Source organism: Notolabrus celidotus, chromosome 12, assembly GCF_009762535.1.
Source record: "Notolabrus celidotus isolate fNotCel1 chromosome 12, fNotCel1.pri, whole genome shotgun sequence".
Taxonomy (NCBI): domain Eukaryota; kingdom Metazoa; phylum Chordata; class Actinopteri; order Labriformes; family Labridae; genus Notolabrus; species Notolabrus celidotus.
Window position 1 is genome coordinate 34,988,803 of NC_048283.1, and position 27,451 is coordinate 35,016,253.

The 27,451-nt window shown below is 41.9% G+C and overlaps 1 protein-coding gene across 2 annotated transcripts in view; it reads right to left on the minus strand.

The window, feature by feature from the left end:
• znf407 (zinc finger protein 407) overlaps positions 1–27,451 on the minus strand; it is a 201,636-nt gene that overhangs the window by 165,028 nt on the left and 9,157 nt on the right. For both annotated transcript variants that reach the window (XM_034698372.1, XM_034698373.1), the window contains exon 4: positions 18,160–18,274. In XM_034698372.1, the coding sequence (XP_034554263.1) occupies positions 18,160–18,274 (115 nt within the window). The remainder of the gene's footprint in view (positions 1–18,159; positions 18,275–27,451) is intronic.

Below are 27,451 nucleotides of genomic sequence, written 5' to 3' on the forward strand. Positions count from 1 at the left end.
ATGACAGAAATAAAATAAAGAGAGTTGGACTCCGTCAAAACATGTATGGCCCCTTAAACAGAGAGCTAATAAAAGAGCTAAAGCTGCTTGTCCTTTCAGCTGAGCCGGCCTCATCAGACACCAACAGTCACATTATCTTAATTCAGGGGATTCTTTTAAGTGTCTCCTTAAACAACGAGAGAGAAACGCTGCTCGGGAGAGACAAATGAGTTTACCAGTTTTAGCAGGGGTAAGTGCCTAAATCCAGCGCCATCGATCCCTATCTGGGTTATTACGAGGCTGTGAGCTGCCACTGGAGCTCTGCTGGTCTGAAAAAGGCTTAAAATATTACGGGCTAAAGAGGGAGGGAGATGTGTTCGGAGCAAGCCACCTCGTCCTCTGCGCTGGTCAATACCTGCAGGCGCCACAGGAAGGGCATTCACACATGCAAACACTCGCAAGTGACAGTCACAGCGACCCCCACCTTTTACACACACACACAGACACACAGACACACACACGCATATACATATTGGTAAAGGGATGCCTTCAGAACCAAAAGATCGCCCCTCTGACTCCACGGGGAAAATTGATTTTTCTCTCGCTCTCTCTTTTTTTCCTGGGAGGTGCTGGGCAGGTTTTTAACCTAACACTCTAACCTGAGTGTTAATGCACAAAGAGACATCATGTCCATTGATCCAGTGGTGCCGCCAGAGCGTCTTTAAATGTCTGAGGGGGGAAGCAACACGGTGGGGGTTATGTTAAACCGCTGGGATCATAGCCTCCATGTGGAAAGTTCTTTATTTATATCTTATGTAGCACTTGTTTGCAGCAGGGTAATCGTTCTAATTTGATCAGGAAAAACAGTGGATGAAATATAGTAGTTTTAATGTTATTTCTTCTAGTTTGGGCGTTACAAAAACAGCTGCTGTTAGATGTGGAGCTTCATAAAACACTAAATCTCATTTAGATTCAGCAAAAAGTTTGACAAAAAAAAAAAGCAGCACCTGCAACAGTGGGTAGGAGTAGGACAAAGAAAGTGCTCCAACCCTGCGGTGTAGCACATCCTGTCTGCTAATTATTGTTAAAAAAATAAAATAAAATAATAAGGATTAATAATACATTAAAGACAAGCAGAAGAAAAAAAAATCCCAGCCATAAAACATATGTATTTTTAATATGAATCTCACTGAATCAATACCCTCAATTAGCAACAGCAAGCAAATTGCCAGGCGAGGCGTAATTACTGGAAGGTCAGTAGGTATTATTCACAGTCACTTTAGTTTACCACATTAGAACAAGACAGGACGTCGGGCTAAAAATTATAAATTCCATTCCCATATCTGTCCCTTTCTGATTTAGATGGATGAAGAATAATTAACTCCTAATTATTCAGATCACTTAAGGCACTTTCTGGATCCACAAAAGAGATGCAGTCGTGTCTGTCAGCCCACTTCAGCTGCTATCATTTACAACGATCCAACAACTTGACCAATGACAACGTGATATAAGAAAATAAAAAAACACACTCAGACTGTCTGTCTGCGTCCCCCCCTCTCTGAACCCCCTCCAGCTCGGACCGTTTCTACCTCAGAGGGTCTTAAGGAGGCACACTTCCTTTAAATTCACCCATATGCAAATGTTAAGATGTGATTTGCATTTTAAAGTATTTAACTCCCCATATTTATTGGGCTCTGAGGCCTTGCTGATCATTGATTTATGTGCTTCCGGCAATCATATTTCCATATTTGTGTGGTTTTAACGACAGTAATAATTCAAATATGCAAAAAGTTGTTCTTTGAACGATATCTTTAATTATATCCTCAAAGCATCATTCCTTTTTCGCGTCTTCAGTGCTGAGATTGTCTTTGAATAAAAAAGGGCTGAGGAATCATAAATTAGATTGTGCAATGAGACATTGACGGGCAAAGCTCCAGTCTGTTACCTTATTGCAGAGGGAGACGTCTGAGCATGTTTTAGCCCATCTCCAGAGCCACAAACAGACTCGGGGTGCTCTGCTGTACACAGACCCGTGTGACCTTGTCCCCAGAGCCTTTTATTAATGCTGACATTCTTTCACCACAGATCCAGTCTCAGATTGTGAAATTCGTCTCTTATTCTCAACCAAAAACAAAAAAAATCACATGCATTAAAAAAAAAAGAAAACAAGAAGACCTTCCCCCTGTTTTGCTGCTAACACAGAAAGTTTCTCTGTCACCTCTCCTTATTAGAATTGTCAGAGTCGCCGCGTGCTCTTATGAAAGCCGTCGCCCTCCACATGATTAAAAGTGGCGGGTTCCCACCACCGTTTGGCCTATCAGCATCAGAGAGCAGCCGTCAAATGCGTCTGCAATAATCCTTGCCCATATTCTCCGTGTCACCTCGGCACAGCGTGGAAACTTTTTACTATAATTGCTCAACCATACACGAGCATGGGCGGCTAATGTATTAGATTAGGGGTGTTTGGTTGTAAAGGGGAAAAGGGGGTGTTTCATTATCTTGTTCACTTGGTAGGCTGCATGCTGTGAGTCAATATGAAAATGAAGAAAAGATTCATTTAGCAAGAGAGCCTACACATTAGACCTCTGACCGTGTTGAGCTGCAGAACACTTACAGAGGAAATTATGGGAACATTGTACAGCATGGGAGAATTCTGAAATTCTATTGGACTGAAAAGTGTTGGAATTAATTAAAGACTGCGCTCTGAAGGATTTAAAAAATGAATACTAAACACATGAGCAACAGGGTCATGTTTTGTTTTTTTTTGCTGCATTTTTGAAACTTCACATCACCTCTGCAGGAGCTGCACTGAAAACTGCTCCGGCGCAAGTCTGCACACTCTCTCTGCCTATCTCTCTTTTTATCTCTCCCTCATTTAAAAACACTGACGCAAAAAAGATCGCAAAAATATTTTAAAAGAATAAGTGTCACTGTTTGACTTTTCATTTATATAGTCAATTATGGTAGTTACAATCTATGTTGAAACAGTATTTCCTTAATGATACTTAAAAAGAAAAGTGGTCAAATAATTAAAATAATATTGTTTATGTATTACAGTAATACTGTAATTATTGGTCTCTGTATTTTGTGTTGTTACTGTCATAATTATTTAAATGTCTTGATTTTTTTTGAGTGTGGGCGATGGCTGTACTGTACGGTGGTTTTAAAAGCAGGCATGTAGAGAGGCTGAGTTCACTGCAAGCCAAACACATTAACACGGCGGCCCTTTGAGGATGCATCTCACCCCAATGCTTCACTATCACTGCAGAGCCCTGCACTGAGTGCACGTAACATATGTTACAACCCCCCCTCTACCCCCTGAGACTCCTGGCACAACACCCTGCACTCCGCAAATAAGCTGCAAGCCTCACTTCAGATTTCTGCACAGTGGCTCCCAAACTGATCACAGCGGATCAGCGTTATTAACTAAATTGATTTAATGTGATGTTTATGTTTGTGACATATATACGTGGACAGACACTAACACACACACACATGGACTGAACACACAAGACGCACACACAGTCCAGAGCTGGATTCTGTGTTTGTCTGAGAGCCGGTCTAAAAAAAGTGATTACAGACTGTGAATGGTGAAAAATGTAGCTGATTTTGTCACATTTGAATATTCTGAAATATTAACATGGAACCACGCATTGTTAATTACACACACACTTTCACACACAGACCAGCCCACAAATTCACACTTACGATTAAAGCAAAAACAGCAGTCAAACGCGGTCAGTGAGGAGGTTGAAAGTCGATCAATTTACAAAGCAAATTAAAAAAAAGCCTCGTGAAAAAAAAAACACTTTAATGCATCGCAAAACTGTACAAAGTCGTCTAACATCCGATCAAAGTGGCACAAGTGAAGGAAAGATTTTTGTTTTGCAGTTAAATCAGGATAAAGTAAATCAATTAGGCTCTGCAGAAAATCCCTCATCTAGTGTAGCCGAGCTGTGAAACAGAGTGTAAAACTATTCTCTCTCCCTCTCCACAAAGGTTATCGCATTGTATCTTATTGCCTTTACCTGCTCCTATTCACTGTGAACATGCACTGATTTGAATAAGCACCGCTCCAGAGGCTCTCTTATCAGATCCCAGACTGGTGTGCCAACACAGCAGTATCAGGTACAAACCATCTCTCTCCGCCGCCATGGCCCAAAAAAAAAAAAAAGAAGAGAAAATAAAAGGTTAGAAGAGAAAGAAAGAAAGAAGAAGCAAATGTTGGTGCATCTGGGATCTGTTGCCGGATAACACGATCTGGCTTTAATCACATCCAGGCTGGAAATGCAAAAAGTGACCAAAAGAGGAAAGCGCTTAATCCCTCTCTGGAAATGATTTATTTTTCCCGTTTTCATTTGCTTTTGTATGTTTCCTTTTTTAAACTTTCTCATCCAGAATACATTTTCTACAACTGCTGACCTACAGACTCATCAATTTAATTCACTCATAAAACACAGAATATAATGCACTGAATTTTTAAGTGGGATATTATTAAAAAAATCATTAAGTGGTGTGATAAAAACAAATTGTAGATCCGCTAATGTGCAACAATTACCCACCGAAGGCATGATATTTTAAAGATTTCATTTCATTAATAGCTTGCATTGGGACTTTCTTCCTCACTATACACAGCCACTGGAAAACAATTCCCTGAAGATGCACTGGTTTCCAATTTCACATCGCTGTTTGCTTTTGCTCTGCGCGGGGGAAAACACCAGCTCAGGAAGGCATCAGTCAGTGAGGTTAGCGAGCATGGTTGCAACATGACCTCAGAAAATGTATCCTCCTCGGGTAGGTTAAACACACACAAACACACTCGCTCACAAACAAACACGCACTGAGGCCGCGCTCGTTTCCCCCAGTCCCTCTTAACAGGCTAACCTGCTCTCTTCATTAGGGTGCTGTGGGGACTTATCACTGTGTAGTCTTTGTCCTTGCTGTAATTGCCCTCTCGGCATGTCAGCCCCCACCCACAACACCACCATCACGGCAGCCCCACACCCAGCCAGCCAGCCAGCCCGGCATCAGCCCCCCTCGTGACAGGCCTGGTTAGACGGCGGTGCAGGGAGCCTCTCCTGAGACCTGCTGATCGGCCCCTGAGGTCCGCAGCTATAGAGGCTTGTCCTAGTTAAAGCAGCACCGGCAGGGACACCCCTCTGAACGCTACAAGCCCAGCCTCCAACTCCAACTCATTTACAACTGCACCTACACCCACTGTGGAGTCCACCTACTCACTAAAGACATGGGTGGAAATTCTCTACTTTCAAAAGTATGACTTTGGCGAGCACTCTACGATCAAGTACGTTCAAATTAGCCACCTCCATTATAAGTCACCTAAAAGTCAACTAATCTCACAATATGCTTGTAATTTGAAAATATTACCGACAAAGTTTCACTTCATTATCCATCTTCCTCCAGACCTGACATTTCCACTGACCTGTGCAGTCATTCCTAATGCATGCTCTGGTTGTATTTTATTTCAAATGGCAAATATGACCTGAGTTAATATTTAAAAAAGGTGAAGATTTGAGCAAAACTTTAAACAAATGAATACAATCTTAATTGTGTTTCATTCATGCAAGAGATCCACATAAACCACACACCAAGCAGATATACAGCACTAGTCAAACCTCTGACTGTGGGTTTCTAGCAAGTGGAATGGCGCCATCTAATGTCCAATAAAGAGACTGCAAGTTAACAGCACCAGTGCGTGTTTCTTTGAGCTCCAAACTGGACTCAAAGAAACAAATTAGTTTTCTGACTCTTCTTGAAGCTTGCGTAGCCTGTAAAAGTCCAAGTAATCAGATTTTGCTGGGGGGCTTGGAAGGCAGCAGGCAGGCTTTGAAGTGACCATAAAAGTGGGCAGAGTGAACCCCCTAATTTGAAATTTAACTGTAAAAGACACAGAGCTATCAGTGTTGCAACATAATCCTGACCTCTTGTTTGTTTTGCTGAATAAACAGAATAAATGAATAAATGCTTCCCTTTTCACATGGCGCGCTCCTCCTCATCACGCTCAATGTTGTTTTCCTGCGGGGTAATCGATGTGTCAGCGTTTTCACGGCTGGCTGCAGGGGTTCAGACCTGCGCCTTGGTTCGGAGGGGCTAGGGTGGCGTGGGGGTTAATGCGGTGCAGTATTAAGGAGAGCAGAGATAGTGTAGCTGATGATGGGGTCTGCTATTTTTCTGGCCGCATGTCCGCTCCTCTTTCCTGCAGGCCATTATGGAAGGCGACCACCTCCCCCTGCCCGTTGTCACCCTCCTTACACTCAAAAAATGTGCCCCCATGTGCCCCTGTCTGGAGCAGAGTCTGGTGGCAACTGCACTGATGAGGAGATTTTAGTGGCAGTCACACAAAAAAATATGCTAACCTCTTCCACTGCTACATCCAACATCAGCTTGCAGGGGCCATGGAAGATGCTGGCAAACAAACAACAAGACATAAAAGAGATGTGATGCGCCGTATAACAATTTAATAACTTTGTTGCACCGCATCGCAAATGCAAACACATTAAAGTGGACACAGTGCCCCTCTCATTAAACACAAAGCAGTGTAAACATTATCTACCCCCCTCTACACTTGCATAAACATACACAAAGACTTTCTGCATCCCTGCATCCATCCAAAGCATGCCACCAACAAGCCTTGGGAGTTTTTCTACGGGGGTGTTTTATGCGTCCCGAGGGGCTCGGAGACAGTGAGATGTGGATATAGCACACAGAGGATCCCAGTCAAGGACACAGGCAGCATCACTCACCGCACCATTATTTGCTCATATTTAAAGCTGGGGCTACCTGAGGGACCGTAGCTACACATGCAGAGGAGGATGGGTGATTTCAGAGTCCGACGGGTGTGCTGAGCTGCTGAGAGTTAAAGGAGATGCAGCACAGGCAAGCAGGGAGAGAGAGGGAGTGACGGAGGGCTTTATATGTCAGCCCGGTGATACCAGCCTTTTTATGGCCGAATATTTTTCCTCTTGTCAGAGCTGGATAAGGAATCACCATAAGGTTGGGGAGCATGAATATTGCCCTTGAGGGCCCACTGTGGCTGCTCCTGTTTATGGTTGACTAGCAATCAGCCACCGATTCAGGACCCACAACCCCTCATCCATCCATGTCAGCAATTAATCAATTAAACGGGCAGCGGGGAGGAGTGAGATCGGCTAGGTGTGTTAATACAATAGCCTGTTAAGGTTGATGTAATTTCATCACTAATGTCACCCATTCATCACGGCTTATTATCTGTTTCGCATAGACAGTGGTCAATATCACTTCATAAATCTGGGAATCATACAGATCGTGTGATATTAAGCCTGAAGGATGCCACTACATGATGGACTGTAGAGAACGAGCACACAAAATTAACAAGCATATTGATACACACAGCAAAGATAATGTGACGTATCATAAAACTGGAATGCAGATATTTTATAAAAGTATTTTGTGGAGCCACAACAGAAAATAGAAGCCTGTTTCTCTGGGTTATTGCTACGTAGGATATCAATTATTTCATGGTATAAAAAACTAATAACTGTTCTTACGCTCTTTGTGGAGCTGATGAAACACACATTCTGTCTTGAATCAATCTTGATGGTTAAAATAAACCCCCATTGTGGATCCTCGCTGGTCCACTTTGGCATTCGAGATGTCATGACGTTAACTAAGAACAAAGTTTATGTGTTTTTATTGTCTTAATAGAAAAGGCAGGTCCCTGTGTGTCTGTATGCAAGTGTGTTAATAGACTGTGTTGTGTAGGAGGAGGCCCTGTTCGCTTCTGCGCCTGCTATGAGCATGTGTGGGCCACACCACATGTGATACACAAAGTGAGAGCAGTTATTTGGCGAACCGTTGGACTGAAGTCTTGTATCACTAACAATGTTTTTTGGACTGGAGCCACTGACAGCAGACAGTTTGTGCCAGTATCTCATAACTCGAAATGTCACCATTTTCAAGGCCAAAAACAAAAAAATCAGAAAACTTACAAAGACAAAGTGTTTCTCCAGACTTTGCTCTCAGTTAGGCAGACAAAAGAATGAGATACAATGGGACAGTGGACGTTGAACTTGTTATAATCTCGCAGTTGGATTACTGACCTGTGTGAGTTTCAAGCTCTTACAACTGTGCTCTGTTTTCTTTGTTCTTCTAAACTATTTTTTGAGCATGCTCTTGATACGGCTCCTGTTTGGATCCAGGCCCTTTGTGTTTGTCTTCAGGCTTTGTTAGGAACCGAAAACGTTGTAGGCTTTAAAACTTATTGAGACGGCGTCATATGCTGCTAAATATATTGTATTTGTCCCAACCAAGAATCCTAAATTAAGAACTACCATAAAGTTAGATCTACAAGACGCACTTTAATACCTTTTCTTTCCTTCTAAAAAATGAGTGGTGGGACCAGTATACCAGGATAAAATGCAGAGAGTTATTTCATTGTGTTACTGTATTTAACACAAGAAATGGAGCTGTAATCTAGCTAAAGCTTCATCACTGACAAGCATCGTCATGACTGTCAGTGCAGCTTACACCAACACCCACTGCACACGTCCTGATAGGATAGAAAATGTACCCCTTATATTATGTATTGCAAGTGAACTCTTCGTGACACCAGGCTCGCTGGCTAATGATAGCAGAGCTAGCACCACCAGCCTTCAATGTCCCTTCCAATTTAACCAGACAGTCTACATACAACTTCATCTACATTTATCAGATCAAAACACTGATGAATAGGGATGTAAGGATATATCGCAAGACGGTAAGAAATCGATACAAATAAGGGTGGATTAAAATCGATTCAACAACATTTGTATCTGGATATTATTTTTAAACAGTAGAAGGCGCTATCTGTATTATACTCTGCTTGTTCAACATCATGAAGTCTCTTGCTGCTCTCTCGTCACTTGCTGAGTGGAGGTGTTTTAACTTTAAAGCATGTTTCAGAATCAGCTGACTGAAGGTGTTGCTCACAGCGGAGACGCTCAGCTGGGGGCTGCAGCTGAGTGACAGGTCTCCATGAGCGCTTTTTTTCTCCGCCGCCGGACTGATTCTGACCTGGATGTGCTCCCGGCTGACACCTGACCACCTTCATATGCTTATTTTTCTCAATAAGAAGGAGAAAACTGGACACTGTGAGTCTGTAATCTGATCCTGTTCAGTTGTCCTGTTGCAGTAAATCCACATGTTGTAGTCTGAGTCTTCACTCTATGACCATGCGTCCACAGAGATTATTTATAAGCTGCTCCTCACGTTGATATTCAGGGTGTTAACATGTTGAACACCTCAATATGATCTGTAGCTGTTTAATACTGTCAGTAATATACACTGTGTTATGAAGGAACATTTGATTTAGGGGAAAAAACACATTTGTCATTATTTTTGTTGTCACGTTTTTTTAATGATTAAACGATAATTGACCGTTAACATTTCCAAATCGTGAACCAAAAATCGGGTTTTGAATCCAATCATGGGTTAAGTGTATCCTTACATCCCTACTGCTGAACCATGCTGCACTACAAGATACCGTCTGTGTTTGTTTCCATCCAGATAGCCGAGCGATATAGCGTTGTGTCAGTGGCCATACACTGGAGAGACAGTCCCAGCTAGTGGCAGGTGGCTACACTACAGCTTGTACATAAAATGTAACCTGTATTATGGGTCCTCAATAATTATAATATTAACAATGAATTTAACCAGGTACAAATCCTGGTGCTGACTAGCAAGGGTGACAACGTTTAGACTAAATGCGCTCATCCCTAGCCCATACCTCACAACAGTCAATGTTGCTGTAGGCTGAGCTCAACTACCGTACTGGTAGCCAGCAGGAAGACAAACTCAACATGGCAAAAAAAAATGATACGAGAAGAGTCACACCACTTCACAGAAACTGCACATTGTGGACTTTGCAGGATGCAAATTACCACACAGGTAGACAGTTTCAACCTTTTACCCTCTAAGAGACCCTCAAAACTGACTGCATCTTACATACCAGTGTAACTTATGGTATAATTCTAAAACTACACCATTGATTCATTCTGCATTAAGTTCAGCATGTAATGAAACAAACCACATGATATCCATCAAAATCAGTTGGACAGCACTGAGTGGTTGACATCCAGTTTTAAAACAGAAGGCCGATACCTGCCCCGTATATCGGTCCAATGCCACTAACAGCTTCAGTCAGACACAGAGAACCTCTCTGCTACTCAAGCCAACATTTCCTCAGCACTCCCAGCAGGTACATCAGCTCAATTATGATGATGGCAATGACTGATTGCATTTTACTTCTCCCCTGTTCCCCCAATAAGTCTGGCCATCACACAGAGAGTGGAAGAGGTAAAACGAGGGGGAGAGAGAGAGACAGAGACAGAGATAGCAGCGTCATCTCCGGTGAGCTACAAACATCCCAGATGCCAGTCTCCGGGACGGTATCAAACATCTCGGTGGCAGACTCGCCATGAAAATAATCTATACCTACGGGAAGTCAATTAAAAAGTGCCAGGGGAGATTAAGAGCAGCGTGACAGCTTTTGGTCGGGCCACAGGTTTGTCTGAGAGAACCAGCATGTTGCGCGTCTGCTGCGAGTGTGTGGAAGGAAGGTAAAGTGTGTGTGTTAGTAGTTAAGACATGTAGGAAAGCGGGCGGCGGTGGAGGGAAGAAGCCGTTGCCGTAGACCCTTAAAAGCCCCCTCATGAATATTAAAAAGGCCGCTGGCAGCCGGCAGCTCTGCTACAAGTTTGCAAACCAGCGTAATGTGTCTGTTTGCGCTGAGGAAGAGCTCAGTCCGGATATCAATTAAATCAAGCGTTGTCAGTCTGATGGCCCTCTCAATGGAGGGACAGCCCATTCCCCTCTACACATCAGCTCAGCTTTGTGTCAACCATCCATCTCTCATCCTCCTCTTCCCTCCCTCCTCTCTCCCGGATGCCATCTTTATCAGCTCCGACCCACTCTTTCCCTCTCTTTCTCTCTCTCTCTCTTTCTCTCTCTCTCTTTCTGTCTCTCAAGCAGCCGGTAACTGAATGCACAAATTACTCTCCCCTCCACCTTTAACTCCCTCTAAATCTTTCCCCTTTTCCACTTTGCTGAGCTGGGATATTTTATTCCTCCATCAAATATGCATCCCATTAATTAAGTTAAATTACTCCTGACTGCCAAATCTCCCCTGCCCCGATGGGTGTCAACACAGAAATGCATGACTGTGAACCTGCAATGACACGGCCCCAACACTTAAACGTGAGTTACGGCCTTTTCCAGCTCCATCCATGGGCAGATTACCAGACACTTTGGGCTGCTGGAATTAAGCGCCGTTTGCTCCTTCCCCTCCACCCAGCTTTTTAATAAGTGCACAATGGATGACACTCGCACTTCTGACAATGAGAGGACTGATATTTTAATTACACCCCTTTTTTCATCTGCCTGCCTCTTCATCTTTTAATTGCTGTTGTTAATCACTCATTAACTTTCCCCTCTTTTATTTTTTTCTCCGACCATATACCTATGACATGATTATCTCCATAGAATGGATTGTTCAGCAACATTTCTTTATAATTCACCTACTTTAAAGGATAAAGTTTGGACTTCTTTTGTGAGGACCTGGTGTGAGACGAAGGGTGCAAACTTTACCTGTGTTTCTCCAGAAGCCAATTCACTTCTGTCAGCTGATCTTTATCTTTAAAGGTACATTTAAAGTATAAAAATTCCATCAAGATAGGGTCTTGTAGTTTTTCTTGCAACCAAAGATTTAATAAAACCAAAAGTGATAAAAAGCTGAAAAAGGCTGAGGCCACAAAAAGTGAACTCTTTTAAAAAGAGATCAAACAAGGTGGAGACAATAGCCTCTTAACTAAGACGACCCTCCAGAGACGTATAACTTACTATCAGAAGCCTATGTGCTGTGTTGGCTCCCTAGCTTAACTACCAGTTTTGCGGTTTAGCGTCTGGACCCAATGTTTGTTTTTGTTTGTCTTTGATTAAAGTGAAATGCTCTAATTATGAAGCCCCCAGGCTGCTGTTCTGGGCCCACTAAAGATTATGAGGTTTTTATTAAACCTAATAGGACTGATCTGCTGACAGAGATTTCTCTCTTTGTGTCTGCAGCTAAGAGATGCTGAGTTGGTTCCCATTCAAACACTTCAAAAGCATCTTTTTAACCAACATGAGACCAACTGAACAAGCAGGATTTTTTTTTTTAATCCCTCAAGTATTTGTGCTGTCTAATTTGAAACACAAATTCAACGGCATCCTCCGCCTTCCTGCTGAGTATTGGGTCTATATTCCATACTAAACTAATAAAACTGTATGTTTGTGGCCATCTGCCTAACGGAGAGATTTCTGCGAGGACACGTCACTCTTCAGGAAATAAAGTTTGACAGGCCGGCTCCAAAACAAGAGTACAAAGTGTAAAACTGTACTCTGCTGGATTTATACTGATACATCGATGCTGTCGCGGATTGATTTCTCTCTCTCCTCTCTTTTTTCCTCTCTTGCCTTTTTTCTGTGTGTGCATGTGTGCCTGTGCATGAGTGTGTTTCTATTGCAAAAAACATTAATTTTACAAACATCAGCCCAAGGCTACTAAACACATCCAATCCATTATGCTGCGCTTTATCGTGTTATGGGGGGTAACGGGCTGTAAAGCTGTCTCGGTCATAAAGAGCGATCGCGGAGTGCCGAGTCAAACCAGAATGCCGAGCTCTGCGAGCCATACGCAGCCCTCGTTAACATCAGAACAGCTCCGTCACATACTTAACCTTTCCAGACCAGCCTTTCTGCATTATTTTCCAAATGACCTTTAGCGTTACTTATTTCATTCCAAATAATGGCACACTAAATTTAGTTAAATGCATCAGAGCAAAATGTGTTTATTTTGGTGAAGGACACTTCACTGACTGACAAGGACTGTGTTCTCAGACACGAACTCCTAAGTGTCCAAAGCAGTAAACAATTACGTATCATCCTGAGGCTAAAAATACAGAGCTCTGAGTCAGATGAGTATAAAGGCAAAGGATGGTTAAAAACAAGGGAAAAAGGTGAACTTACACCATATTTATGAATTTGTGTTTGCTTTATTTTTACCTATGCAGAGATTCAAGGATTCACAGGAGACTTCATCCCTAAAGTAAAGGTCCATTCACCAACTTTTAGGCCTGGAAATGTGTTTTCTTTGAAGTAAATCTTGTTGAAATAATCAATTGAGTCAATAGGTCTTGAGTTACTTATTACAAGTTACTTGTATCTAAAATATTCTCTTAGTTTAGATGCCTCCAGCTGCTTATTTACACTCATCAGAGGGTTGATAAAAGAACTTTTAAAATATTCAAACACAAGAGCACACTGACTCTGAACAGTGTGAAGAAAAGAGTTCATGTTTACATCTCTCTCATGTGAAGTAATCCAGAGTTCTTGCTTGCAGTTGGTGCCAGCCCATGGTGCACGCTCTTGGTCAAACACAGCTTAATCTTAAAGGACATTATGAGCTTTAAAAAGGTCTAACTTGAACAAAAACTACCCTGGAGCTGTTGTATCACAGACACAATCCCTCAGCCTGTGAGCAGCAGTGTGTGCTTCACATCCGTGCTGTATGAGCGGAGGGGGGGTGGGGTGGAGGGATCTTAGCGAAATCGCTAATGTACGTGATGATTAAGTGTAACTCAAATACCGAGTGTGTTGTTCATAGGCCTGACAGGCAGTAATTTGGTGTATTATATTCTGCGGTTTTAATTGCACGCCACCAACGTGTCCCTCTGACACGTTATGAAGCGATGATGTACAATTATTTCGGGGCGGCGGGAGATCAGTGGAGTGACATTATAATCATCCTCATAGGGATCCCTCTCTTCATCTGCAACAACCATTAATGTTTAAATGGGAGGAAGGGAGAAAAAAAACATAAAAATAGTTCTCAGGGAGTTCTAACCAGAATCTGTTGGAGGATTATAGAGAATCACGTCAGGGGAGAAGGAGAGGGGTGTGGATAGACAATAGAGGGGCTGAGTTAAGTGACGGCTTTCTCTGGATAAGCAGCGAGCTAAGATGCTCCTCCACTGTCACTGCCAGGCCTCACACTACTCATACAGGCCCGGGCATTAAGGCACATTACAGCGGATGAGCCACGCAGGGCGGAACTGATGGGCTATTCTGGGAACAGACCAGACAATCTCACAAGACAGGGGGGACATAAAAACCCTGACATGAGCCAGCCCCATCCTGTTAACAGTCAAATCACACACACAACACCCAACATGAAATCATGACTATATATACTCCCTCTAACACTAAGTCAAGAAAACTGAGACAAGGAGGAGGGAGGGGAAAACACAAAGCAGCCTCCGCAGAGGAGACAAACTTTAGCACGTTGCAAACTTTTTGTGTTGCAAGAAAAAAAAAAAGGGTTTTAAGTTTTGTTCAAATTCCTGAAGTGACACTGGGAAACGGGCAGCTTATGACCCATAATCATAAAATGGCCATCCACAAGAGGACAATCTATGTCCATGATAGTGTTAATACTTCTAAGGGCCGGACTGAGATATTAAACCAATGCCTCAAAGCATTTACACTGTTTATGCATAATTTAACACCTACAACAGCACTGGATGTCCGTTGCATCTTTGGGGAGGACAAGCGAGCGGGAGGGTGGAAATGCTGAATCCAGGCCCTTTCTGTTAGATGATGGAGGAAAGGAGGAGAGGGAGGAGGCTCATTAAGTGGCTGAGGCCCCACTGTGGACAAAACACGCCGAGAGGAGACGTGAGAATCTGCCGCCTCACAAACTGGAGGATTTTTTTTAACCAATTAAATATGAGAAATCTTATCTTGCATGCTAACAGCCAATTTGTGTTTTTCTGCTGTTTTTGCACTTTAAGAGTTCTTTATAGGCAAATTAAGACAGATCAGGCTGTTTCCAAATGAAGGCACATGTAGGCGACCAGACAGGTAGAAACATGGACAAACAGACGTCAGGGGGGAGTGAGAGGAACTGGAGGGCAGAAACAGAAAGCCTATAAGGCGTAAGCGATGACGAGCGAGGCACGGACCAGCCCGCTCACGTTTGATTGGCAGCGTGGTCAAAGGGTTCCAATCTGTCCTGGCCTTGCATTTGCATTTGTTAATTAAATGCCACAACAATATGATCTTTAACTATCAACAAGTTCCCCCTCCCAACGCTCCTGAGAAGAGACCGGCGGTGGAGAGCTGAAGCTAAAGTGAGGTGGACAGCAAAGGTGCTGCACATCCATTCGCTGGCGATGTCAGAGCCGAGGTAATCTTCTAGTTGGGAAGTTTAACAAGAGAAACACAGCGATCGATGGAAGAGGGAGGACAGATTTCTTTTGTTTTGGAAGGAGAAACAGGGAAAAAAACACAGATGCAATATGCTGAGTCGAAGCCCTGAACAAAATGGGAATAAACAAAAGCAACAAAACTCAGTGCCCCATGGAGGCCGGAGAGTCTGTAACATGGGATAAATGACTGAATCATGCATTTTATATTGTTAAAAAGCAGCCTCAACAAATAGTGCTGTTTTAATTGAAATGATAAATGCTCGTAAACAAAGATCCTGAAAAACTTTTGGTGTTTTTGCGATTGTTGCCCCATCATTAGTATCAGAGGGAGAATGCGGTACTTAATCGCACTATAATCACACTTTACACATTCCACCTAAAACAGGGTCATCCATTAGTACCCTGCTTTAGATTCAGGTTAAGGGCATATCATCAAAGCAGAAGAGTTTGGGAAGGGGAGCGGGCTATGTGTATGTATGACTCTGGCCTTAATGAGGGTGTTTCTGGGGGTTTCTTTGTGTTTGCTGCTCTTTAGTCAAGAGGAGGGACGGCCCGGTGATCAGTCAGCACTGAAAGCACACACAGGGCCGATTTGTCACCACAGGCTGGCACTGGCAGCACACAGCTCCTCCGTCTGCATGATTTGTGAAACCAGGGGCTGTATTTAGTGGTCCCATTTAAAGGCATATTGGAGAACAGCTCTGTAAGTAGTGTGTGTATACGTCTGTGTTTGTGGGTATGTAAAGCTTGTCACACATTTGCAGCACTTGGGAGAAGAAGGTTTTCAGCTGGAGGGCTTGTGAAACATGAGCCTTTCCTCTCATTAAAGGAGAAGCTGTGTTTAAACCAAAGCTTGTTTGCTCCTGCTGTAATATGTTTGCGAACATCAGCAGGAGCAAATAAACACATTCACACTGCTCGGCTTCAGAAGAAGAAAATCGGCCCGCGACTGAACTAAATGGAACGGTTTACACAGAATTACACAGAGGGAGAAACTAATAACTCTACATATGTCTTCATCTTAGCGAGCGTGTAGCCGCAGAAGCTCCATGGCACAAAGCTGGAAAATCCCACAATTTACTCTATTCCCCGACTGCATGTTAAACAGCTTAACACGTCCATCTGAACATGGCGAGGCAGTGAGGAGGTCCACCACGGGACTGAAACAAGCTGAACACAACATATGGCCTGTATGTAGGGGGTACAAGGTAGTGGGGTAATAATGTACTCTTGCCCTACTGGGCATTGAAAGGTTCATGGTTGCATACATAAAGCTTACATAAGATTATCTGAACAGCTAAAGAAGGATGCATAAACCATATCCCTTCATCTTTTCATCATCAGGATAATTAATGCTCTTTATTTCTGGGATCATCTGAAGGTTGGCGCAAGTTCTGAATGAGACATCTACAAGAAATAAATAATAATTACATTAAATATAATAAATGTTATTTCTGGAATTGGAAAAATATCAATTGTTTTCAAATGTTTCTAAATTAGTTGGGGGTTTTTTTTCAATAAATCATTCAATTTGTAGTGTCATTTTTTATTTTACCCTAAGTTCAGCAGCAATAATTGTATGATAGACATCAAATGTGCGAATGTGTGAATAGACTTACAACATCCTGGGTCAACTTGACCCGGGGCATATTATCCAAAATGTCAGAACCCAAAAAGTCCCAATACAATTTTTTTAAATGAAACATGTCACACAGTTGCAAAGAAACAATTAGTATTTGACACTTCTGACCCCTTTTAGCCTCCACTTTAACTGCCGGGTCAAGTTGACCCACGAACAGTATCTATGTCATAAAAACATGCAGGCGGGGGGTTGCAAATATTTTAAATCAACTATTTTATTTTATATGTTTATTATGCTAATTAAGTCAAGCAGAAGAAGTTTCATACCAAAAAAATACTTTTAACATTTTTTTTTTTTTTTACTTTGAACTTTGAAATGGGTCAATCTGACCCGGAACATGACAGGAGGGTTAAGGCAGGTGTGCATGTGCTTCGGTTCATGTCGACTGCTACACAGCTCTACTACCCCGATGTAAACAAGCACAGATGACAGATGTCATCTCGTAGTGTAGTAAGGTTAGGCAGTATTTAGATCTGGAAAAAGAACACTCCACCGGAGCAATCAAAGCCAGCACAGATCTGTTGACTTTCATCTTCAGGGAAGACCACAGCTTGGTGGTGCTAGCTCTGCTCATGTTAGCAACACTCTACAAACCAATGCGTGTTCATTTGTCTCACAGACACTGTGATCCCTTGTTTAGCCATATTCAATATATTGAGCTCCATTTGAACTGTTTTCTGATCATTCTCCTTTACACCTGTCAGACTGCCTGACTACAAATTTCTGCTCACTGAAGAAGCCTATGGACGGTGTTAATGTTGAATGTTTACAGATTGAAACCTTAAAATTTCAACAGGAACCCTACATCAGATTAGAAACACTTTTAATATTGTAATCAGGCAGGGTTCAATTGGTTCAATTAATGAATTAGCTGGAGACTAATGTGATTTTAAGGGGCTGTACAATACATAATTAGTGGATTATTCCCTAGACACCAACATGAAACCTTCTTACACCTGACAGAAAGACAGAAGTAGACGGCCCCCTTTGGTGTCTGCTTATCAATTTCAACTGTCAACTTATAAAAGTCCAGCAGGAGTTCTGGGTATTGTACCTTTCAGCTCCTACATTATGCCTTTGTGTGTTTCCAAATACATATGAGGAGCTTATCAGGACAATTGACAATAGAACCTAAATGGAGGTTTTATGATCTCTAACTTTCCTGATCAGTCCAACCAAGTTCTTACATCCGATTCTCAGTATCAGTACATTGCTAACAAATCACTCTTTGGGGTTCTTTAAAAAAGGTTCCTTGTTACTCACCCACAGATGTCACATTTGTACTCTCTCATGCCGAGGTGCCTCTTCACGTGGTTCCTGGCGTCCCCCAGCTGAGCCGTTGCAAAGTTGCAGATTTTACATATGAAGGGCTTCGATCCTGTAAAACAAAATTGAGAGTTCATATCAACCAGTGACTTTATATTTGAAAGAAAGAAGGGCAATTTTAATAAAACATGACTGAAAAGCTGCAGAGGAGAAATTTAATTTTACATTTCAGATCATTTTTCATTGCCAGACACACAAGTCTTTGATTAGCTCTGTGGTACGGGGAAAACTTGCTTCACAGCCTCAAAAATGAATCCGGAAATATAAAAACAGATTCTTTAATACAGTCACACTCTGAGTGCCAGACGTCCCTTCTTTCACTCTCTATCTATCCTTGCCACTCTCCTTCATCTCTTACCTACTCTTCCTTTGCCTGTGGATGCGTAAATTGGATTCCAAAGGTCAGGGCGAATACGTAAATCAATTCTGTGTGCGCTCACTACCTCCCATTCCATCATTAAAGCGCTAATCACTCTGGCGGGCTTCGCAGGGAGGTTTCTCCCTAATTATTGTCATTAATAAGTCCAGAGGGCGGGGTAGCGCTTGAGAGAGTGGCAGAGCCTCTGCCTGCAATCCGTCATTTAAGAGCAGAGCTGCGAGGGCTGATGCCTCCGCTGTCTGTGTGACGCACAAACAACTACAAGTGAAAGAGAGGAACTGAGTGCTTCAGAATTTGGTTGTGTGATTTTCATGATTGACAAATATGCAAAAGCACAGTTAACAAAGTTATACACAACACAGGACACGGAACAGTGGAAAAACTAATAGAAAGTATACTGGTAGAGAGTTGAAGGCATTTCAACAAAGTTCAGAAGACTGCTGTAAGATAATAATAATAATAATAATAATAATAATAATAATAATAATAATAATAATAATAATAATATTAACATTATATATAATAATATGACAGTAGCAATTGGAAAGTTGTCAGTTCAAAACTGAGGTGGTAAGAGAAGGAACAAGCAAAACAAATAAAAATAAAAAAAAAGAATTAAAGCTAGGGTTGGTAGTCTCGAAAAACTAGCATGAATTTGAATGTAGCATGTCTTCAGGACTCCGTCTAACCCCTCCCCCCCTCCCCTCGGAGCTCCTCCAAAACGACGCCCCCGCTCACATGAACGAGCGCCACTGATTCATGACCATATGATGGTGACTGATTCAAAACCGGTCCTCACCAAAACATTCTCATAGTGAAAGTTAAAAACACAAACAAACATGGCTGCTGTTAGCACTCACAACTGTCATGCTAGCATTATCCAGTTGTACTGGTGACACGATATCAGGGGAAAAGCTATAACACATATAATACTGTCACAACTCTACTGTTTGTTAAACGTGTTCAGTGTAGATGTTCTTAATTCCTACAGTGTTGACAGACAGTGAAGGCATCAGGAAGGGGGCAGAGGTGTGAGAGAGTGTGTGAGCTGGAGAGAGGAGAGACAAGAGGAGAAGTTCTTCATTCATTCAAACATTGATTGTTGCTTTGTTGGTTGGCGTGATCACGGCCGACAGTGACGGGTTATTAAAGCTCAATGTGTTCACGAACCAGCTCGTCATCACTACAGCATCCAGACGGACGGTCACGCTACAGTACATACATTTTCTGTAGGACTTACTAAATGTCTTTAATTATTTTGCGCACATCCACCAACACACACACACACACACGAGCACACACACACAAGTATAGACACACATAAGCCGGATCCCATACATCTACAAATACACCCAAAAACACACACACTTAATTTCCATAACTTAACTTGCAATTCTAATGTTAATAGTTATAATAACTATGATGAAAAAGAATAATAATAATAATAATAATAATAATAATAATAATAATAATAATAATAATAATAACAGTAATAAATAAATACAATTATATGCAATGACTTAAATGTGAGATTTCAGGGCATCAAACATGTGGTAACGGTGAAGATTCAATGATTCAAAGGTTTTTATTGTCAATTTTCACCGTATATACGAGGCATACAGGAATAACGAGATGCTGTTTCTCTCTTCCAGCTTTTAAATATCTAAAATTTAAATATAAAATACAATAAAATATAATAAAATACAGTTCTACAAAAACATCCTTTGTACACAGTGCAGGTAGTGCAGTGACAGTTTAAAAATGGACAATGAAAATGAAAATAGATAACAGTGCAAATGATATTAAGGTGCAGAAGGTGATCTCCCATAGTACATTATTGTGCACTGTCGGGCTGACCACCGTGAATACCATAACAATGGGTGTGGGGGCCACACCAGACAACCAGAGGATGAAATGATAGCCCCACTCCCCCAAAAGTCCCGTCTCCCAGACTTATTACCTTCTAACGCCTAAACAGCCTCCCTAAACTTAAGCTCATGCGTTCTTTACAATCAAACGATTCTACTTTGTTCTGCAGGTTGGACCCGAAAAGGCCACATATGAGCCAGCAAGAGGTAGCCTGGTATCTGCATCTCTGAGCAAACCCTCACCCTCTCGCAGTGAATATCCCAAGACGTTGTACAATATTTATTCTAGGGGCAGCCGCTGATTTGATTAAGCACTTTGTGTAGATTACTAATTCGTTCATACACGGTTCACTTGCTGTGAGCTGGAAGTACGACACATCGAATTTTAAGCCCATAACGAAGATTGAAAGGCAAGCCTGTGCTAACAAGGCCCATAAACACAGGGGGCAAGAGGGGGGGGCGCAGGGGGTCCACACATGGGCAAGAGCAATGCCAGCCTGTTCATTTCACATGTCCCCACTGTTATACTGCAGACACAGACACAGACACAGACACAGACACAGACACACACAGACACACACACACACACACACACACACACACACACACACACACACACACACACACACACACACACACACACACACACATAGCCAAAAAAGTGCATACATCAGGACAAACAATGGCAGAAGAAGACATGAATCCCTATTCATGACTACAAACTTCACACCTCAATGTGCACACACTTAAAAATAATAAATCACACAACAATGTCATCAACACCCCAAAAACAACAACAACAAAAAGACAGACGTACACAATCACACCACACCCACCTTCACACCTACGAATACCTACATCTAGATGCAGAACCCCACCTCACACCTATGCATGTGCATACAGACACACACATTAAATTCACAAGACATAATCAGCCATGGACAAACAGAAGGAGAGACAATCACTCGCTCTTCTTCTCACACACACACACACACACACTCGAACACACACAACCTAAAGTTGAGGTGAGAGCGAGGCGTGTGGGGAGCTGATTTGTCCAGATGGCTGGCTGAGCATGAGACATGGCAGAAAGGAGAGAGATGTAACGTCCCTCAGTTCTCACATCTTATCACATTAATACTCCACCACTCCACTTAAACAGCCTCCGTGAAACTGAAATTGACCATCAATGCGGTGTCATGTTAAATTAATATTGCCATCCACACAGGGGCGATGTGGCTCCCTCACATCCCGGATGAGACAGGGAATGACTAATTCATTTCCTGAGAGGAGAGACGAACCTCATGCAATGTTTCACCTCTCACACGCACACACACATGCACATGCACACACACGCACGCACAGAGACACATACACACACACACACACACACAGTGATGTCTTAAGCCTTGCACATGCCACACACTCCTATCATAGCCTTGGCTTTTATCATCAGGTGTAGAGAAAGAGAATGATGCTCAGTAATCGTATATATTAATCTCTTCAATGAATAAATCTCACATTGTTACGTTTCTTAGATAACATGTTCAAAGTAGCGTTTGCTTCGAAATGTCTCCAGCTTTGTGTTGGCTGCAGCCTGAGCATAGTCGTACAGTTTAAGTCACAAGCAAAGAGTTAGAATAAAATGTCACACTAATATTTACAGTAAGTTTTATAGTTTCATATAAACCCAGTTTAAATGTTTTTTTCATCAGTTTTTTCAGTAAGGGCAGATAAGCAGAGCACATTTACAAGACAGTGAGCGATCAGATAGCCTGTGTGGTTAATGTGGTTTTACAACTAACAACAAACAAAAACCACAGTCCCAAAGAGGGAAAAGTCCACCTGTGCATTCTAGCTTAACCATGGAAAACAAGGAAAGGTGAAGAAAGAAGCGTCTCTCCCTAACGGCAAATTTTGGTTTCTTCTGTGGACGATCTTCAGTCAAAGAAATCAAATTCTGAACTATGCAGAGTCTAATTAAAACATATTAGAAATAGAAATGGTGGGGTGCCATTGGCCTAGCAGTCTAAACACATTCCCATTATACAGAGGATATAGTCCTTGTCACAACAGTCGCAGGTTGGACTCCTGGCCTCGACCATTTGCTGCATGTCTTCTCCCACTCTCTGCTCCCTGCATTTCCTGTATCCCCTCAGCTGTCCTATCAATACAGGCGAAAATGCCCAAAAGTATAACTTTAACAAACAGAGATGCTGAAAGTGAAGCAGCAGGATATGAGATGTAAAGATATTTAATCCCTAATAAAATATAAGTACAGATAAATCACGAGCCTTAAGATTCATTTCCCATAATACAATGCAGCATCATCTGTCATTTCTGTTAGTGAAATGCTCATTTCTGTCAAACTACACTCTTTTTTCAAATTTCCAAACATCAGGATAAACCTGCTGACTTTGAAGCTTCTTTTATTTCTTACTTTTAAGAATTTCCTTCGAAGCTGAGAGATGAGACTTAATGCGGACAAATTTAAGTCTTGTGTGTAAGATTGAAGATTCTTTTTTAAAATATTTTTTTTCAATCAATTATTTTTCATATAGAGTTAATACTGGAAAAATGTTATGAATGTTGCATCGTATATTGTGATACATTTTGATGCACAAATATTTTGGGGACTGTAACTGATTAAAAATCAAGATACAGCCGTCCCAGAAATGTCTGAAACCACGCCTCAAACATTTTTTTTTACATTCCCAATTTGGAACGTTGTTATTTGTTATTTCACAAAATAAATAACACACATGAAAATATCATAGCTTTAGATATCTCTCCTTGGATCCAGCCTCATGTGATTTCTCAGTCTGTCATTGGCCCAATCTCAATGTCCTCCCTAAACCCTGAGCCCTGAGCCCTGAGCCCTGAGCCCTGAGCCCTGAGCCCTGAGCCCTGAGCCCTGAGCCCTGAGCCCTGAGTCCTTCTTGACTTAATTGACCTCACCTGGAAAGTGATTGAAGGCAGGAGGCTGTAAGGACTCAAACTGTAGAACTAAGAATGGGACAGCACTTTGGGACTTCCCTAAGCTCTCACAAACTTAGCGGGAACACACCTCAAAGTCAGTGAGTGTGTGAGGCCATTGGAACTGATTTGATGTCCCTCCAACCCTCTTCTAAACATCTTTAAAACGCTGATAAAAAAGCTGCTCTACCCTGAAGAAAACATTCCCAGGGAATTGTTTTTGTTGCCCCGTTCGCTCCAACTCACCATATGTTCACAGGACTTTGATCAGAGAAGTCTACCTTAATCATTAACATCTTTGCAGCATAATCATCCAGACGCTAGCAACTATCTTTTGACTTTTGTAAATCAAAATGTTTTTCTGCTCATCTTTAAACAACACATACAAGGGTTTGAGTGGGTCTCCTGTTGTGCAACAGTGCTATTTGAGGTGAAAAATGTGTCTCCACAAACACTGAGGGAGGGCTCCAGGTCATTGTATGTGGGGGGCTGGAAGAGGGCAAAAGGTGTGTCAGTAAACACTCTTCTGATGGGGTTAAAATCTGTCGTACGAGGTACGTTCTGGTTACAAATTGACCTCAACGTCTCTGCCAAGCTTAGGAGTCTCTGCCAAAAACAAGCGGCGTCTTCCTTTAGTCTCGCTAGCTGCTGCCCCTGCACCACAACTGTGCATGCTCTCCTCCACTGCTTTCTTGTGGTTCCAGCTCATCAAATGACTTCTGAAGCCTGGAGACTTCCCTCTGTGCACAGATTCACCACATCCTCCACACCCTGCATGGTGACCACCACAGCAGGAGGCGCTGGCAGGGAAAAACAGAAACTAAACCTAAAGAGCTGTAAATACTTCTGTTTGTCCAAGTTCTGTTCTCACTTTGACTTTACTTTCAGCTTCTCATGCTTTCCCCATCTGGTCTTTCTACATTACTTTTAATCATAAGAAATGGAGGTAGAGCAATCAATCACTTGGCCGATTAATCAGGACGATTGATGGCATTGTGAAATAATCAGCAGCGGCAAATGCCTGAACTCATGAGGCTGATGTCACTATTGTCTTTTCTAGAGGATAACATATTTTTGGGCTAGAGTTTAATATATATTTTGTTATGATGTATAGAATAATGCAGTTTTATATTGCTTCTGACATAAATATCAGTCATGTTCTGAAATCTAGAGCATAACCCAATGTCTTTTACTGTTTCAGGAATTAATTAAAAATCCATCGAAAGCATGTTACGCTCTGAGACAACCATGTTTATTAGAATGTAAAGTTGCATGGAGTATTTGAGTTTTCATGACTTTGTTTTGGGATTTTTGTTTATTTTTGGTTTTTTTAACCCACATATTTACTGTGAATTCTTTTCTTTCTTAACAACTACAGATGGCCGGACAGAAATCCAAAAGTCCCTTGTGGTAATATTTTACTGAGCCAAATATTTCTCTGTCTACATTTATTCAATAAAATGTTCATTCAAGCTCAGATATGTGGTTTCTAGTTTGTATGTATTTTGTAATTATATGAATGTTGCATTTTATCAAAAAACAGCAACATTATAAGCTTTATATATCAGCCATCAGCCGACCACCTCTCTAAACATTGGCCGTTGAAAAAATGTTATCAGTTTTTTACATTAAGTGTGTACTCTTTTTCGCTCATTTTAGTCAACCCTTTCAGATCTTGTTGGAAAATTGGACTTCTGGACCTGTAGGCGTGGATTTAGCCTAATGGTTAAGTTGCAGGCCCATACAGCCATCAACCCGGGATAGATTATAGCCTGCGGCCCCTTTTCCCGCATGTCATTTCCAATTTCTCTCCCCCAGTTTTCTGACCTATCCACTGTCCTCTCCTATATAATTAAAGGTGTAAAAAGCCAAAAAATAAAAAATAATAATCATTGCTGTGTCTCCATGGCCAGGTACTGCATTTAGAAAGTACACTTAACATCACATTTCTAAAACTGCAGCTCTTGAAGGGTGTTTCTGGTCTGCAGTGGTCAGCACCAACCAAAGTGGTGCAAGGAAGGAACACTGGTGATCCAGTGAGAGGGCCATGGGTAGCCAAGTTTTACTAATACGTGGAACTTAAATTTGTGAGAAACTGAATGCTGGTTCTTATACACACAGTGCATGACAGTTTGTTGTGTATGGGGCTAAAAAGCCACCAACTGGTCAGGGTGTCCATACTGAACCCTGTTTGTTGTGGAAAGCGCTTACACGTGAGCATCAGAACTGGACCACAGAGCCATGGAAGAAGGTGGCCTGAAGGAACACGACCATTCAAAATCTGTGGGATGTGCTGGACAACCAAGTCTGAGCCATGGGGGCCCCAGTTCACAACCTACATTACTGAAAGGATATACCACTAATGTCTTGGTGGTAGACACTACCAAAGGTCTAGTGGAGTCAGTGGCTGTTTTCAAAACAGCCTGCTACATACTACATATGAATGTAGTAGGCAGTAGGTGCTGTCTGCTACATACTGCATTTGAATTTAGTCTGTAGTCTGACTGTTCTGTTGGATCTGTGTTGCAGTACCCTGGGCCAGGCGTCACTGAATTTCCAGTTTCGTAAAGCTGAAGTAAACAACAGCCAAGCTGATAGATAAACTGCTTCTTTAGCATCACTTATGATTTAAAAAGTTAAGAAGTGGTTTATATGGAATTTAATAATTTTCACAGCACCTAAAAACTGAGTGCCCCCCGTCAAAAAAAGAAGAAAAAAGAAAAAAGCAGAACAAGCGCAGTGCATTGTGCGAAAAAGTACGCCAGGGAACTGGTCTGATGCACACTGAGGAATTTCCACAAATCAGTCAACATCTGGGGAGTTTTGGCATACTGCAGATTTTGCTCTTTTTCACATACTGCATACTGAATTTAGGCCCCATCAGTACGTACTGCTAGTATAGTAGGAGGTTTCAAAAACAGCCCTTGTCTCATCAGGTCAAGGCTGACAATTGGAGGCCTACACAATTTCCCAATGTCATGGCTGATTGGCGTTCATGTCCATGTTATTCCAAACATGTTTTAAATAGAGGATAAAATACTTGGGGGAAGCACCAAATAACTTTAAGGTTTTCAGGATGTTGAAGATTTCTTCATTAGAAAGAGATAATTGGTTGAAATATAAAATCTATTAATTAGGCAGGCCAGTGGAGTGGTTGCAGTTTTCCTTTAAACATATTTTTAGTTACACGCATCACATCCTGTATGTGAATGTGCATGCCTGGCATGTGTGTCTATTACTTTCAGGCTCAGTCTGAGGTCAGACAGCTCACTCCGGTGAAAAAGTGACCAATTTAGCTCAAAATGCAAATTCCAGCTGTAGCCTCATTGGCAAAATGCTAGCATGTCTATGTGTTTCCTTTAAGGGACAAATTGACAAATCTGTGTGCAGCCTCCCACCACCGTCTCCTGATTTCTCTGATTAATCAAGTGAATAAAAACTAGGTCTTAATTAAAAGGATCTGGACGTGCTCCCAGCTCAGAAACTGGCAGACCCCCACTGTGCAGCTCCAACGGCCCAACAAACAAACGCCCAGAATAAATGACCGCCGCAAAAAAGGTGAATAATTCTCTGTAATGAGGGGACTTAGCAATAATAACAACTGGCATATGTTGTCAAACTGAAGAGAAATAGGTGCTTTCTACAAATAAGTACAGCATACATGAGAGTGAAAAAGTAATCTCATAATCAAAATCATAACTCAATTGAATAAAAAGAGGTAAACCTAAAAAAACACAGTGTGTGCCCTTGACTTGGAGCCATCTGTTGGGACCTCAGTGTCACAGCTTTCATTTTCTTAAGTAACACTAAGTAAGTGACCTCAAAACTCAAGAAATATGACACTGGGTATAAATTATGACAACATGTAGACTAATCGTTAATAGGAAGAAAGTGGTAGCTTCGCATTAATCATCAGGATTTTAACCTCCGCTTCTTACAGCTTTAAGGAGTAAGCAATCTGCAGCTGCTACACAAGGTGACGATTTAGGTGTGAGGACAAAAAATG